The 16,817-nt window shown below is 41.4% G+C and overlaps 1 protein-coding gene and 1 long non-coding RNA gene across 4 annotated transcripts in view; one reads left to right on the plus strand and one right to left on the minus strand.

The window, feature by feature from the left end:
• ACOXL (acyl-CoA oxidase like) overlaps window positions 1-14,456 on the minus strand; it is a 572,636-nt gene extending 558,180 nt beyond the window's left edge. For 2 of the 3 annotated variants that reach the window (XM_072636271.1, XM_072636281.1), the window contains exon 1: window positions 14,227-14,456. In XM_072636271.1, the coding sequence (XP_072492372.1) occupies window positions 14,227-14,357 (131 nt within the window). In that variant the 5' untranslated portion in view covers window positions 14,358-14,456. Of the gene's footprint in view, window positions 1-298; window positions 2,573-14,226 lie in introns of those variants that run through there. The other variant, XM_072636277.1, reaches the window with a different exon arrangement.
• On the plus strand, window positions 13,670-16,384 carry LOC140521378 (uncharacterized). Its single transcript, XR_011972917.1, has 3 exons — window positions 13,670-13,818; window positions 14,376-15,304; window positions 15,689-16,384. It is a non-coding gene; the product is annotated as an uncharacterized lncRNA (long non-coding RNA).
• The last annotated feature ends 433 nt before the right edge of the window (window positions 16,385-16,817 follow it).

Genomic DNA, 16,817 nt, shown 5'->3' on the forward strand with positions numbered 1-16,817 from the left:
CAGGTATAGGTAGGACTAGGAAGTTATACAGGCCCTTCCAGCTCAGAAATTCTGTGAATCCAAACCAGTTTTATACCAAATTCCTTTACAATTCCCCTAGCAGGTCTTGTCAAATAAGAATTCTTTTCCTAATTGGAAAGTTAGGTGATACAGTAGATAGACTGCTGGACCCGGAGTCAGGAAAACTTGAGGTCAAATCTGGCCTCTGACACCTCCTAATTGGGTGACCCTGAAAAGGTTAATCACTTTCTGCCTCAATTTCCCCATCTGTAAAATAAGAATTAAAAATAGCACTTACCTCCCAGGGTTTTGTTTTTCGATTTTTTTTTTTGGTGAAGATAAAATACAATATTTATAAAGCATTTTATAAATCGTATAAAGTACTACGTAAATGCTACCTGTTAACTGTTAGTTTCTATTCTTGTGTGTATCAAACATTTAGTTGTAGAGAGGGATTGTTTCTGTTTTTTACTTGCATCATCTATTTCACTGTCATTCTCAAAATATAAGCCATGGTCCAGATATTCAAATCCATTGTCAGACCATCTTCTTAGCCAGCTTTTAATTCCCAAACACATATTTCTCTTCTATATGCCTTGCCTTCAAGGAGGAAGAGTGAGGAAAGCACAATCTGTATCACCATGGTCTTCCATTTCTTACTCAAAATCCTGTAATTCTTGGCAAGACTTTCTAAGTTCCTTAGGTCAGTATCATTTGTATCCAAGAGATCTGTCAAATCTTGGGAAGTTCTCAGTTATATCTCAGATGCAAGTTCCAGGAAAATAATAGACCTCTCTGTTATGTTAATAAATAGCTGCCTTTTTACCTTTGAGCAGGGAATCACCAGCCACTAGTTCTCTTCTTTTTCTTGGCCCTTAATAGATGATTTCTCACCTAATAGCTTTTGTAGCTCTCCTTTATCATTCCTTGGAAGACCAAAACAAAACAAAAAAGAAAAGCCATTTCCTCCTCAAAACAATCACCTCCTTCCTTCAGGGAGTGCATCAAACTTCTTTTTTTCATCTCCCCAGTGTGTGGTTGTCCTTTTCCTTCCCTTCTTCTGTGTGACATTCTTCCACTTTACACTTTCCTGACAAGGATCAAGTTTCTGCTCTGCTGCTTTATTTTCCCTTCTCCACAGAAGCCTTACTTCCATATTTTTAAAAAAAATTCATTTTCTAAAAAAAAAAAATTGCATTATGAAGAGGTGTTTTTGAGTCCCCTTACCTTCTGTTCTAGGAAGGAGCATGATCTATACTTGAAACTAATTATTTGGCTACCATAGAAATATAAATATTGCACACAATGCTAAGGAGGGGGAAATTCATCTTACTCTCCATCTTGATGGAGGTTCTCAGCCTTATCCTTTTTTTAAGAAAATTTCTAAACTACTTTCAAATGTTTACACAACTCCTAAGCACCTCTTTAAGATCTTTATCACCCTCAAAAAAACTTGTAGGCTACCACACCAAGCTTCCTTTCTTTTATCTCAAAAACTTACTTGCCATATCCTACTTCCTTTCTCTTTTCTCAATGGCCTCTTATTTTGTTTCAACAATTTGTTTTACTAACAACTTGTTTTATATACTTAGCAACTATCTTCTCTGTTTCTTTGGATTTGGAGCTGAAAGAACAAGTTCAAATTTCAGCCTTGGTTTAAATGCCTTCCCTGTCACTAAGTAGCTGTGTGAAATGAAGTCATTCTTATGGGAAATCTCACCTTTATCTAGAAAATAAGGGAGTCAGAGCAGGTAGCCTCTAAAGTCTATTAGATGACCTTATGATTCTTCTTGAGCCCTTCCCTTCAGGTCCTTACTCTTAATTCTTTCTTGAGTCTTCATTCAATGAGTTCATTCTTAGCCCAAATTTGTTTTTTCCCAGATTCAACTTTTGACTGTCTAGCCCCCTCAAAATCACTTTTTTCTTTCTGTCTGTCTATCTTTCTGGAGACAATCAGGATTAACTGACTTGACTAGGGTCACACAACTAGTAGGTATCAGAGGTTGAATTTGAACTCAGGTATTCCTGACTCCAGATCTGATACTCTGTCCACTATGCCACCTAGCTGTCCCCAAAGTCAGTTTCATCGATTGCTTCTCCTTGTTCAACTTAAGTAAGACCTACTCTCCTCTCCTATGCCTTTGTCCTGTAATCCTCTCTCACCGGATCTGAAAGTAGAATTTTGAGTTTACATGTGCCATCCTTCCATATTTTTTTTTCCAAAGGTACGATATGGGCAAGCTAAATAAGCTAATGCAAATAAACTGATACCTTTCTATTAAAAATTGAATGAATTCAAAAAGCAATTAATCTGTTTTCTCTTTCTCTCATTTAGGTATTCTGAGCAAAAGCAATTCTCATTTTAAAAAAGAATTCAAGGGGTCAGCTAGGTGGCACAGTGGATAGAGCAGCAGGTCTGGAGTCAGAAGGGCCTGAGCTCAAATCTGGCCTCAGACACTTGACACTTACTACCTGTGTGATTGTGGGTGAGTCACCTAACCCCAATTACAAGATTTCCTCCCAGTTACCCAATACTAAGGCTTTGTTATTTTTTCCCCACTTAGCTATTCTATGATCTTGAGCTGTCAGTCCCAAGTACAGTTATCATATTCTCTATACAAACTCAACATAGAGAATTTGGAGACACAAAAAAGGGGGAAAAAATCATTTTATGGAAATCCAAGGTCTCAAACTAAGTCCTTTCTAGGACAGAGTCCACATATAAAAGGACTGTTTTATGCCTTTCTATCCCCGTTGCTTGGTACATAATAGGCAATTAATAAATTCTAGCTGACTGAGTAGTTGACTAAATGAAGTATAATATTATACTGCAGAGTTCTACTGGATACCATAAGCATACAGATGGGTAAAACATGTTGGAAAAATTCTGGAAAGTCTATGGGAATTCCCAGTACGAAAAACTACAAGCAGACATTTCAACTTCCATTTGGCACAAAGTCACAATGTCCTAATGTCATAAGGCTGACAACTTCTTCAGATGTTTAAATTCAGTCTATCAGAGAACTCCTTCCAAAAGAATACATTTCTGTCAAGTTTTAAATGTAATTCAAGGAGAAGATAGTATTTTTCATACACAAATTTATTCAACTATGAGATTTTTCTAATAAGTTTGTAGAACATGCTTGGATATGCTCCCTTCTTGTTGGTTTGTACAGAACATGCACAACAATTCTCTGTCTGCTTCCAATTAATGCCCTGGAAGCTTGGGGATGTGTACTTCCCACCATGTATAAGTGAGGGGTATGTATTGTGTGATGACAAAGAGTCCCTCACCTGGCTGCTGAACCACAAGAGCTGATGAATCAGAGGCTTAGAAGAGAGATTCCCTGTTATCTCCTGAGCTGTAACTTAATCCTCTTCTGCCTTGTATCTTCCTTTTGGCTTTGAAAAGTGAAGACTACTTTGAGCTGCTTTCTGAGAGGGAGATACGAGGACATCTAGTCCCATTATTTCACCTAGCCTCTATATGGCAATTAACCTATGAACTAGCTAGTTAAGCTTGAAACTAGGTTTGGGCTTCCTCTTCTATGTTTACATCCCTGTATAGGTGTTTGAGTATTCTGAGGTAGAAGTTTTCAAGTGGCCTTGTGAATCTCAAAAGATCTGGAGAACTGCAAGAAGGCAGCTCAGCACACACCAAATAGACAGTGATGTACATGAAAGGAAATATCTACATTAGAAACAGAGAGACACATCAAAGGCAGGTATAAACAGAAAGATAGTTACCTGAGGGAGGAAATAGTTTCAAAGAGTACAGGAACCACTTGCACCAAAGAAGAATGTCAGCTATAGAATCAAAAGACTTCAAGCCAGAAAGTGCCTGGAGCTGTGTTATTCCTTTGTCAGCTGTGCACATCATTATCTTTGTACTCTAAGTTTAAGCCTTCCTCTGAATGCTATGTCTATTTTGTCTCAACCAGGTTGAGAGGTATCTGGGGGTGGGGAGAAGGGGAAATGTTTTGTAAGTACTATTGTTACTATGATATTTGTGTAAATGCCTTTGACAAGAGCTGTTTGACTCTACTGGCTGATTGTTAATGGGAGGTATTCTGGTTGGGGCTCAGGGGTTACAATATAAACATAGTCTAACATACTTACCCCTAGAACCTTTAAAGTACTGAGCTGTCCTTTAGGGAGTCCAACAACCAAGCATAAATGAAAGTTGGGTAAGTAATCAGATGGAGTACTGTATTTCAATTCAACATGTTGCCAAATGTGAAGAAATATGTTTAGAGACATAGTTAGAAACATGGTTCCTATCCTCAAGGGGCTTCTAATCTATTGTGATCTTTAATATTCATGTTCCATAAAGTGGAAGATAGCCATGTTCTTAAAACAAGGGAAAATCTTCCTATCAAAACAAAAAATCACTGGTCATTAAGCTCAGTGTAAAAGAGAAGGTAGTTTAAGAGCACTTAGCAAGAGTTTCCTAAAGGCCTATTTTCATTTTCTGCTGCTTGACAAGGGTAGTACACAGGATGAACAGCAGTAGCTGATATTTCTGCAGTGTTTTATGACTTAAAAAATGCTTTCCTTGCAACTGAGCACAGTCAGTGTGGTTTGATCAGGGCAGAGAATAACAAGTCTATCAACTTCCTCATTCAGGACTCCACATCTCTCAATGAAACATAAAATTCCTATCACACTGTTCATTCCTATTAACCTTGAAAATCACCAAAAAGTGAAAATCTTTTTTCTTTTTCATAAATCAACATTATTTATCAAGCAGATATCATGTGCCACGTACTGTACAAAGTGCTGAGGAATACAATGAAAGACAAAAAAAAAATTTGTTCTTGTCCTCAAGGAGCTCCCAGTCTAATGGGGGAGACAACATGCAAATAACCATGTACAAACTAGCTATGAAGAGGATAAATCAGAGAAAATCACAGAAAGAAGCATAAGCCAAGAAAATATTCTTTTAGACCATGGGATTATAAGTGGGATTCTAAGGAAGCCTGGAGATAAAGATGAGGAGGTAAAGAATTCCAGGCATAAGGGATGGCATAGTCAGAAAGCATGTCTTATGAAAGGGAAGAGGAAGGGGACTGACTGCTTCCTTGCCCAGTGAGATAGGTTGTAGAAGTGGAAGAGCACTGGGCCTAGGGCCATGAAGACTTGAGTTTAAATCCAGACTTACATACCCAAAAGCTGTTCAACTGTGGGCAAGTTACTTAACCTCAGTTTGCCTCACAATAATAGTACCTGACTCTCAGGGTTGTTGTGAGGATCAAAGGCAATAAGAATTGTAAAGTGCTTAGCACAGTGCCTGGCATACAGTAAGCACTATATAAATGTTCTCTATGAGTTGTTGTCCCCATTTTATAGATGAAGGAGCTGAGAGCCTTCAGAAAGGTTAAGTTGTTCACCCAAGAACGTACAGTAATAAGTGTCACAGCCAGGATCTGAACCCAGTTGTCCCGATTTCAAGTCAATGCAACCCAAAATGCTTCTATTATGCTCCTTCTGAGTACAACGAGACACTGGGTAAGGAAATATAAAGACAAGACACAAAACCAGTGCTGTACTGGGCTGCCTCTCACAAAGAACTTTTCTACTAACCACCCTCATTCTACAGATGAGGAAACTGAGGTTCATACTCTCTATGACAGTAAAAATTAAACTCAGTTTTCAAGCTGGGTCTCTGTTACCCCAAGCCTTGTGCTTTTTCCTCCTAGTAGGAAGGAAACAAACATTTATTAATGATCTATGTTCCAGGCACTGTTTAAGTGTTTTACAACTATTATCTCATTTGAACCTTCTGAACAACCCTGGAGGTTGCTCCCGTGTAGGGAGCAAGGATATAGAACTGGAGCAGGTCAAAGTTAAGGAAGTCAGCAACAGCATGTGAGCTGTGGGAAGGGGAGGGTATTTTGCTTAGAGCAGCCAAAATGGTCCATTTGGCTAACCAAGTCCAAGTGCAAACATCAAGATTCCCACCAAAGGGAGGATGGGAAGGCAAAACCTTCTGTAGTTTATAATATTCTTCCAACTATGGGAAATGGTCTAAAAGGCTGACAAAGCCCTTTAAATAAACTCATAGGATGTACATAGCACAAAGCAACCCTATAATTTTCTCAAGGTCTAAAACCAAGTAGTGATGCTCCAGAGCTATGGCATTTAAAAAGCCATACCCACAGTTCATTTCTTTCTGTGTAGATTAAAAATAAAACAAACAACCTCATCACCATTTTAGCTGGCATGACAAAAGAAACTATTTTAAAAGCTCAGTTCTGACTATACCCGTAGGACATTCCACATTTCTCTCCCATTAGAGAGAGAACTGAAAGAAAGATCTTTTGTTGAACTGAGATGGGAGAAGATAGCCATAACCAAGGACTGTCTAAAGCTTTCCCTAAAGACTCCATGATCCAGGTTATATGCTTTGGAGGAATAAAAAGAAAAAGCAATAAGTCAGGGTAATCTCTATCTTTTCCCTTCCTTCTTTTCTTTTCCTCTCCCCATATATGTTGTATGCTCTAACAATTACCAGAGAATGCTCTAAGGAAATGTTGCTGGCACTACAGACTTCTATAGGCACTATGATTTAATGGAAGGATTGCAGGATTTGGAGTTAGAGGACCTAGGTTCAATCCCTGGATCTGCCACTTAACTTCACTGGGCCTCAGTTTTCCTATCTGTAAAATGATGAAGTTCTACTTGGTAAGCTCATAGGCTTTATCACTAGTTAGTCAGGTTGTGACCTGTATGAGTAGAAGATGCTATTATTTAAAAAAAAATGAAATCATATATCAGTCAGATCCTTGACAAGGTGACACATACAGCATATTCAATTTTCATTTCAATTATAATATCAAATTCAAGGTACTATTGGTTTTATTGACAGTTTACTGATTTTCTAATAACAACTGCAATGAAAAAACCAAAATTTCTAAAAGCCCCCAAACTGAGAAGTGTCTGCTTTGACCCTGATAAAACAAGTTATTTTGGGATAACCAAAACAGGACAAGTCTTCTTTGCTAAATGAGTTGGTCAGAAACCTCAAAAAAATGAGGCATAAAAATTAATAATGAACACTCAGTATAGTGATTTTTTTTCCTACCTATTTCCTTTTTCATTTACAAACTCCTGCAGGTCTGGAGTTTGGGGACCTTGATTTCCTTAAGGCCAGGGACTTCAAGACAACAGACTATAGGACACTCACAAAGGCAAAAAGCACCCTGATTCAATAATTATTTGATTGGTAACCTCCTTACCTTACTGCACAGAAGACATCAGCTGACAAGTGTTTTAATAAAGTTTTGAGTGGGGTGATCCATTTTGCCCCTAAGAAACTATTTTTTAAGGTTGATTATAATAGTTTATTTCCATCCTAAATTATTTCATCCCTAGCACATAAGCCCCAACTGACTGGACTTGCCTGAGCCTTAGCAGTAAGCCAAGATAATGGGATAAGGAGTCGCTTTTGACAAGGAGTGGCTTTGTGCCACTTTCTTTGCTGCCTCCCTCTTTGCAGAGAGAGAAGAAAACAGCAAACATAGGCCTCCCTTTCAGATTATATGTGTATTTATAAATGAAGAAAATAATTTCCCTTAGCCCAGGAGTAGAGAACCTGCCTTAGCCTCTAGGAAAGAGATTCTTCATCTTTTCTGTGTCATGGTTCCCATTGGCAGTCTGGTGATTCCTATGGGCCCCTCCTGAGTATAATGATTTTAAGTGCATAAAAGACAATATGCAGGACCACAAAGGAAACCAGTTATACTGAAAGAGGCATCAAAGTGTTCATTTTCACAAAATAAGCTCATGGAAACCAGGTTATGAACTCCTGCTAGGATATCATCACCCCACAAATTAAGAATAAAAGCTTATGTCATTACAAAAGAAACATTATGAGTGAAAAGTATCCCCCACAGAACACTAGAAACCTCAGTAAGGATATAATTTCACAACTACTTTGAAATAAAGACTAAAGTAGCATTTATTAAATGCTTACAATGTATGTGCAAAGCACTGGAGATATAAATAGAAAAAGAAGACAGTCCCTACTCTCAAAAAGCTCACATTCTGATATTTAACACATATAGGTGGTTTCATTGGTTCAACACATAGCTGACTCATTATTTCCATAAGAGTTGCTACCTTGATGAAGAAGCATGGCTGCAGGGACCAGGCTGGTAGCAGAGCTAGTAATCTGAAGAGTACTCATTCCCAGAGGCCATGGCCTTACACTCCAGTCATTGGTACTTGGTCAAGGGTGGATGGTAGTGGGGATGGTGGCCCTCTTCTCCACTTCTTCCTTGATAATGGCTTCTTCCATAGCTGAAGACCTGGAGCAGGGATGGGGAACCAAGCTTCAAGTTTGGATTCAGTCAAAGGGCCACACTTGAGAATGCAGAGGGAGATATGCCCTTGAGGCTGAAAGTTTCTCAGCCCTGACTGGAAGATGCTGACATTCTTGGGACTCTTGGACTCAGGAGTATTGAGCCATCTGCACCAGGATCTGAAGGAAGGTGTTTTGACCTGCCTGGCACATTCTGCCTCCTGTCTCTCCCTCTGGGTACCTTACTGCTTCAGCTCACTGGTTTCCCTGCCCTGTCCATGGCAGTAAATAGGTATTTCTCCCCAGGATGATCAGTGCCAGGCTGGGCTCAAAGAAAGTCAGGTGCTCTGAAGAGTGTTAACTGTTTCCACAGCTCTTGTACTTTCTGTCCCTTCTTGGACAATCGGTCAGTTGTAGTGGTGGTGGTAATGGAAATGGGGCATTTATGAAGTACCTACTATGTGTCAAATATTGTACCAAATGCTGGGGATACAAAGAAAGGCTAAAAAAACAGTTGCAAATCATAGTTCAATGGACCCATTGTCTCTACACAATTTTCCCATAAGATGTGTACATTTGTTTTCCCATCACCATATCCACTGTCCTCACAGCAGCATCTATAGACACTTCCCCTGCAGCCTAGGTAAGCACCTGTGCTACAAAGCCACTCTTTGTCCCTGCCTGAAATAGAATTTTGTGGTCTCTATTCAAATAGTTATTAGACATTTATTGCGTACAAGACTTTAAGGAAGCGCCATGTAGGATTGCAGAAAAAAGACCAGACTTGGAGTCACAGATTTAGAGCTGCAAAGAATCTTTGAGGTCATCTACCCCAACTCCCTTATTTTACAGATGAGAAAGCTGAGGTCAAGAGAGGTTAAGTGACTTGCTCAATGTCACATTATAAGTATTTGAGGCAGAATTTGAACCCAAACCCCTTCAAGTTAGGTCTTCCTGACTTAAAGTCCAATTTGGGCTCAGCAACTTATTCTGTGACTTCGGCAAAATGTTGTCTAACTTCAAACTTTAGTTTTGTTTCCTATAAAATGAGGAGATTGGGCTGACTGATCTAAGACCTTCCAGCTCTGAAATCAATGTGGGAGACACAAAGATAAATAAGATAGTAATTGTGCTGTGTAACTATATGTGTAATGGTATCACATAAAAGGTGTTTATTGTTCAGTGGAAGATGTCCCTGAGATTAGGTGTTACAATAGGTCTCCATTTTATCTAGTGTAAAACATCAGGGTGGACTAGGTCTTAAGATCCCTTTCAAGACTAACATTATACAACCTCATAAGACGCCAACTTCCTTAGTGCCCTATATCCTCCTGCCTTCTATCACAACCTACTCAACAAAAAAGAAACAAAACTCAAGTGCAAACAAGTGGCACCTTAATAGGGATAAGAAGAAGCAAAGTTCTAAATCCCAACCTGGTAAGCAACAGATTGCCTCAGAGTTACTGAAAATGGGTCCTTATCTGGCCATGTAGATACAGCTCTAGCCCTGAAGTCACAAAGACTCATCTTTCTGAGTTCAAATCTGGCCTAAGAGACTAGCTGTATAAACCTGGGCAAGTCACTTAACCCTGTTTGCCTCAGTTTCCTCATCTGTAAAATGACCTGGAGAAGGAAATAGTAAATCACTCCAATATCTTTGTCAAGAGAATCCCAATGAGGTCACCAAGAGTTGGATAGGACTAAAATAACTGAACAACGCTATCTCAAAAGCTATTAATAATAATGCGACTTCTAACATGTGGTTGGTCTGTGAAATGTTTTGACATTGAAAAACAGAAGGCCATCCAGGGAAAAGGAACCTGAGAATTTTTTTCAATGGAGGGGAATGTACCCCTTCCAGTCACAATGCCCACTATTTCCTGTCCTGAATCATGTCTACACAAACACAGTTCCGATCCTATAGATTTAGTTCCAGCTGATCTTTGTCTTTAAAAAACTGGGAGAGGGAAGATATTTAATCAAAATAAGTAGGGGGGAAGGGCAAGAATTTGTAATGCTGGTACCTAAAACTAAAGTGATTGATTACATTCGACAGTAGCTTATGGAAAGAGATGCCCAACACTTTTTTCATCTTGTACATAATTCTCATTTAACAAGTTTAGTATCTTTAGGTTTTCTCCACTTAAGAGTTTCCTCCTACAAATTTTTTCCTCTTTGCATTTAATGACCTGTCCATTGTTTTCCAGATAATTTTTCTATGAGAAAAATACAGAAAAATTTGGGGTTTTTTACTTGTTTCTAAAAACTGCCTCAAGATTCCAGCAGATAAAAAAAAAAGGCAAAACCAGAAAGGAAACTTTTCAGTGCCTAGAACTTGTCCTTACGTAGTCATCTATCACCAAGACATGATTTTTCAAACTTCAAAATTTCACTGAACGTAATGGAAACTAAAACCTCAGTAACTCATGTATTAAGGAGATCTGCATCTTCTAATTCATCTTGAACTTTTCCATTCTGTTGAGAAATATGTATATATGAGAGTCAGTCTGACTCAATCAATAGTTTTGAGCTTACCAAGACTTGGGTTCAAACCCTGCCTCTAGCAAGAGTTAATGGTCCAGTGAAAGCATATCACTTAACCTTTCTGTGACTCGTGAAACTCCCTAGGACCTACTAGGATCTGCAAGGGCTGAGGCAACTTCAGCACCTGGAACTCACCATGATAACCAAATCACAGTCCCTTCCTGTATTTGCATATATGCATCATCCTATAATGTTGACTAGTAAAATGGAAAATCTTTTCTTCCTACCAGTACTAGACTGTACCATTCTCAGGAAACCACTGATCTGGATTTTCATTTCATAGGAAGGAATTTACATTGGCAGATAAACTATCTAGAGACAGGATATATTTCTTCTGCTGTTTCCAAAATAAAAATCCTGATTGTTATTTGCTAACTGAAAGCATGTTATGGGAGTCAGTCATTTGATCCAGCCCATAGCCCAACACAGTAGGTAACTTTCATTGTCAGTCCTCACAGGGTAAAATGGGTAAAGTGGAAATTTGGAGTCACAGCACCTAGGTTCATCAGTACTGGCATTTACTAGCAGTACGATTTTGGGTAAGACCCTTTGTTTACCTCCTTGGACCTACTTTTCTCCATCTGTAAAAGTAAAGGGAATATAAGTGCTATATTTGGAACCAGAGAACCCAGGTTCAAATCCTGGCTCTGACATTTACCACTCATTTGACTTTGGGCAAATTAATCTCTTTGGGCCTCAGTTTCCTCATCCATAGAATGAATTGGTTGAATTAGATGACCTCTAAGGTTCCCTCTAGCCCAAAATCTGTAACACTAAATTTGGATGAGACTATTTCAGCCTCAGGATAATGTAGAAACTTTAGCTTAAACTTTGCAATCCTTGCTGGGCAGGTGGGATAAAACTCCTTTGATGAAACTGTTAGAAGCTACAGGCAGAGCAGTGAGACAGTCTCTTTCGGAGAGGAGGGGGAGGAATTTGGACTGGCACCCTCTTCTGCCAACTGCTCCTGGGATATTGTGTTCCTTTGGAGAGTAAATATGTGAACTGGGCCATTTATGGGGCATGACTGCTATTGCTGCTGGTAGACCCTTATATCTGGGCAGTGCCAGGGTCTTGGGGCATCTCAATAATGCTTTTTATAATCTTATTTCATGTAGTCAATGTAAACTATAACATGACAGTGTTTCTTTAAGGGTCCTATAAGATAGGGAAAGAGATAAAAATCTTAATGAGGCATGAGAGAGAAGCAATACCTAAGTATGGCTGGAGATTTTCTGGGAGTAAATCTCCACCTGGGGTCAAAATTAACAAGCAAAAATTGTGAAAATTTATTAAATGCTATATGCAAATGATCTTTTTATATTTTAAAACCCTACCACAATTCTAGAAAAATCTGAGTCAAGATGTGGAGGAAGGAGGAGAAAGGAGAGGTGTTGAATTTATAACCACCTCCCAAATAGTCAACAGATTGTTAAGGCATCCCTCCTTTACTGTGGAAAAAGTACCTACCATCTACCACACCCACTTCAGGTGAGGTATACTCTCTCCTCTCCCTATCTTCACACATGGGGTTCAAAACTCTCATCTTGGTTGTACTTAATAGTAAGAAGAAAGTATAGAGTCTGAATTGTTAAAGACTAAGGAAGAGGTCTGAAGAATGTAGGAGAGAACATAGGCGAAATATCACCACAGGGTTTGGAGGGGAGGAAAAAGAGGATGGTGGAGAGGAGCCATAGTGGATGAGGGAGGAATTTGGAATGGCTTGGCATCATCCCACACTTCCCCTCCCACTTCCCCAAAGTACCCTTCACCACTAATATCGTTCATTCCTCTCAGGTTCAGCTTGGAGCTGAATCAGCATGGGGAAAGGACCAGAGAGGTAGTCAAGGTGAACGGGGGTCTGCCTAGAACTGTGTTGCTCCATTCCACTGAAGCCAGAGCCCACCCCAAACACAACCCACCACTCCACCACCATCAGCACCCTTCCCCAAACCAAAATTCACTGCCCTCTGCCCCATTTTCAAAGTGATATCACCGTTTAAAGAAGCTCAGGACAATACGTGATAACAGAGATTAGTCTCCCAAGAAGCTGCAATCAAGTGGAGCTTTCTTCAGTTAAGGAATCAACAAAATGGGGGATTCTAATGATCAATATTTGAAAAGAATAGGGACTAAGAAGACAAGCTGAGTGCTGACACTTTTCCAGCCCTGCCCCAATCATATCAGATCACATCAACTTTCCTTCTCTGTGAGCTTAACTCCACTACGGAAACGGAACGCCTGTAGATCCTCACCAATACTGCTTATCTGGCCTCAGTCTACCCTCTCCCCAGCACATCCCCTGTGCAAGTTCAGTTCCTGGGCAGGACCAGCACCTTCCCCACTCGAGCCTATCATAAGACTGTGGTCCTGAGTTCTTTGCCTTACACCTCTCATCTCCAGCCTACTTCATTCCTTATTCTCTGCCTCTCTCCAACACCAGTGATTGAACACGTTTTAAAATGCTTTCATAAGTGAGCAACTGGGGACTCGGGCAATCAGTGGAAAGCTAAGTCCTCCTCTCAACTTAGCGGGTGAGTTACATTTATCATGGGGAAAAGGGAAAGGAATTAAGAAAGCATCCCACTTGTCTAAAACCGAGAATTCATGAAGCCGGCACATCCAGTCATACAATTTTTACTGTCACAGGGACTTGGGAGATGATCTAATCCTTTCCTCAGCATCCTATTTACCTCATCAAACCTATCTCATCCCCAAAAGGAGCCTGGCCCATTGTTCAATATCTTCTGAGGAAGTTCCTCCCTCTGTAAAAACCAAAAATTCCTTTCCTGACACATAACCCAAATCCCCAACTTCCCTGGAGTGTGGCTGAACCTCGCTCCGGGCAGTAATCAAGCACACATTCCAGACGGTGAGCTGGTCTGGTTCCACCGCGAGCCAAGATCCGAGACTCACACACGCCCAGAGAGAGAGAGAGAGAGGGCTTTGCGAGTCCCCCTGGCTACTGGGAGGTTAGTAGACAAAACAAGGGAGGGGAGAAGAAAAGGCCCCAGAGCTTTCACACCCTACTCCCTCCGCCAATTTCCAACCTCCAGTTTGGGGAAAGTGGGAGTTGTAGCTGCCGTTGAGCTGGGGGAGAGGGGGCCACAGGTACCTGCAGGCAGTTCGACAGCAGGTATTGTGGCTGCTGGGAGGCTGTTGTCCCTGAGGCTGGGGGAGGCTGATGGGGTGGGGGTGGGGGCAACAGCTGCTGCCATTGAGAGGGACTGGGGAGCAGCTTTAATTCCGGCGGGGAGGAGCAAGGCTGCGGCGCTCCCCAAGCAGGGCAAGAAACGAGACAGCCCCGCTTGAGGTGGGCTGCTCCGGGAGTAAGCATCACGGGCGGCTTCAGGGGCGGGCACGGGTGGGGAGAAAGATACCTCTGCCAGAAGAGGGGACATCCGGCCAGGAGCCTGCGCAGCTCGTTCTTCAGCCTCCAGAAATCCCCGTCCAGGTATCTGTGCAAAGAGGAGTCGCCCAGTCCCAAGTCCCGGGCGGGCTCCGGCTCCATTGTGCTGCTTTCCCTTAGGCTGTTCGGGCGGCTGTGGCTGCGCCTCCACTCCCGGGCTCTCTCGGCGTCTCCTCGCCACCTGCTGATGGCTCCGCGGCTGCAGGGGCCGGAGCCGCACGGCCTCGAGCTGCTCCAGCTGCGCCAGCTGCAGCAGGGGAGGCGACAGCGGCGGTGACTAGGACATCGCAGTATTGCTACCTCTCCCCGGCCCGCTCCACGTCACGTGGGCGATAGGCACATTTTCCCCCCTCCCCTCATTTTTTGCCAGTAAGCTCTCCCATTTCCCCTTGTCCTTCACCTCTCCGACCCCTTCTCTCTTCCGACCTGATCTTGCCCTTTTTTCTCTCCCTAATAGCCTCTCTCTTCTCCATTCTTTTCCACTTCTTACTTCGCCCCAACTCCCAGGCTCCCTCCTCCCACCACCTATTCATACATAATCCCCTCCAGGTGAGGGGGAGAGGGGGAAAGGTGCTGACCCAAACAGGTACTCAGTCACCTGCGGGAGTTGGGTGCTGAAATATGAATGAAGTCCCTGCTTTAATTTGTGATTGTGATTATCATGGCAGAATATTATATACGTAAAGCTCGTTGGGAACTATACTATGTGTTAAAGATGATGATCGTGATGATGGTTGCCAACTCCCTTCCCAGACCGTCCTTGCTTGCTCTTTCCAGACAATGAAGAGTTTGTGTTATCCCTAAAAACAAAAGGATGCGTCTCACTCTCAACAAAACCCCAAGTAAGCTTTGCTTCCGTCCATTGTGTGTGTTCGTCCTGCGCTGCCAAAGAAGACCATGCCATCAGAGAAATAATGACATGACTTGCACTTGACTTTGTTTTGAGTGAGGGAGGGCTGTGCAGGTCACCAGCCTCACTTCTCCTCCAGAGCCATCTGAATCCAGTGACCAGATATTTATCAGGATGACTGGAGATGACCCAGGAGGAGGTAATTGGGGTTAAGTGACTTGCCCAAGGTCACACAGCTAGTGAGTGTCAAGTGTCTGAGCTGAGATCTGAACTCAGATCCTCCTGACTCCTGCACTGGTGCTCTATTCTCTGCACCACCTAGATGCCCTTCTGTCCATTGAAATGTCAATTTCACCTGTCCGCAATTTTCAGTGCAACCTGGGACCACAGGGGAAAAGGGGGTGGAAGGTAGTTCCTCTAAGAGTGAAGTCCTACTTAAAATAAGCTTTGATGGCCCCGGGCTGAGCTTGAGCACCCACAGTTTAGAGTTTTAGGGAAGGAAAATGAGATAGAAAGTGGAAAGGGAAAATTGACCCATTGTGGCTAACAAGAGCTTTTGTTGTTGTTGTTGTTACCATGCAAGATTCAGAAAATTTAGTTGGCGCATCCAACCATTCTGGAGAGCAATTTGGAACTATGCCCAAAGGGCTACAAAAATGTGCATACCCTTTGACCCAGCAATATTGCTACTAGGACTGTATCCCCAAGAGATCATAAAAATGGGAAAGGGTCCCACATGTACAAAAATATTTATAGCAGCACTCTATGTAGTTGCCAAAAACCGGAAGTCAAGGGGATGTCCATCAATTGGGGAATGGCTGAATAAATTATGGTATATGAATGTAATGGAGTACTATTGTGCCATAAGAAATGATGAACAAGAAGACTTCAGAGAGGCCTGGAAGGACTTATATGACCTGATGCTGAATGAAAGGAGCAGAACCAGGAGAACTTTGTGCACAGCAACGACCACAGTGTGCAAGAGTTTTTTCTGGTAGACTTGGAATTTTGTAATAACGCAAAAACTTCTTATAAAAAAAAAAAATCCCAAAGGCGGTTCTCAAGGCAAAATGCCTTCCACACTCAGAGAAAGAAATATGGAAGTCACTCACAAAATGTAGCAGATCATGTTTGTGTATGTGTATGTGTTTGTGTATCATGTTCTGATTTGTTATACGATTTCTTTCATTTATTTTAGTCTGACTACATAGCATGACTATAGTGAAAATATACTCAATAGGAAAGTATATGTAGAATCTATACAGAATTGTATGCAGTCATGGGGAGGGAGGGAGGTAGTGGGGGGTAGGTGTGGGGGGGATAAAATCTCAATTGTATGGCAGTGATTGTTAAACATTAAAAAATAATAAAAAAAAAAAAAAAGAAAGAAAATTTAGTTGGTATGAAGGATGGGATGTCCATGTTGTTTGTGATAAGTTCCTATTAAAACAGGGGACAGATAAACCAAGGCAAGCAAGCATAGCCCTTCTTTTCTTTACCTTTCTTCCTTCCTGGAGACTTGATCAGTACCCAAACTCTTCCCTTTTCCAAGGCAGGCCTAAAACTGATCTAGATATCTGATCAAGAGGAGAGCAGAGCTGCCTCCTTCTTTCTTCCTCATGCAGCACACTAATTCAAACCCAGTCTTCTCTTAAAGAACTAGATAGTATCCCTGAAAGCTTCTCCAGCAGAATTTAGCACTGCCTTATCAA

The sequence above is a fragment of the Notamacropus eugenii genome, chromosome 1, assembly GCF_028372415.1.
Source record: "Notamacropus eugenii isolate mMacEug1 chromosome 1, mMacEug1.pri_v2, whole genome shotgun sequence".
Lineage (NCBI taxonomy): Eukaryota > Metazoa > Chordata > Mammalia > Diprotodontia > Macropodidae > Notamacropus > Notamacropus eugenii.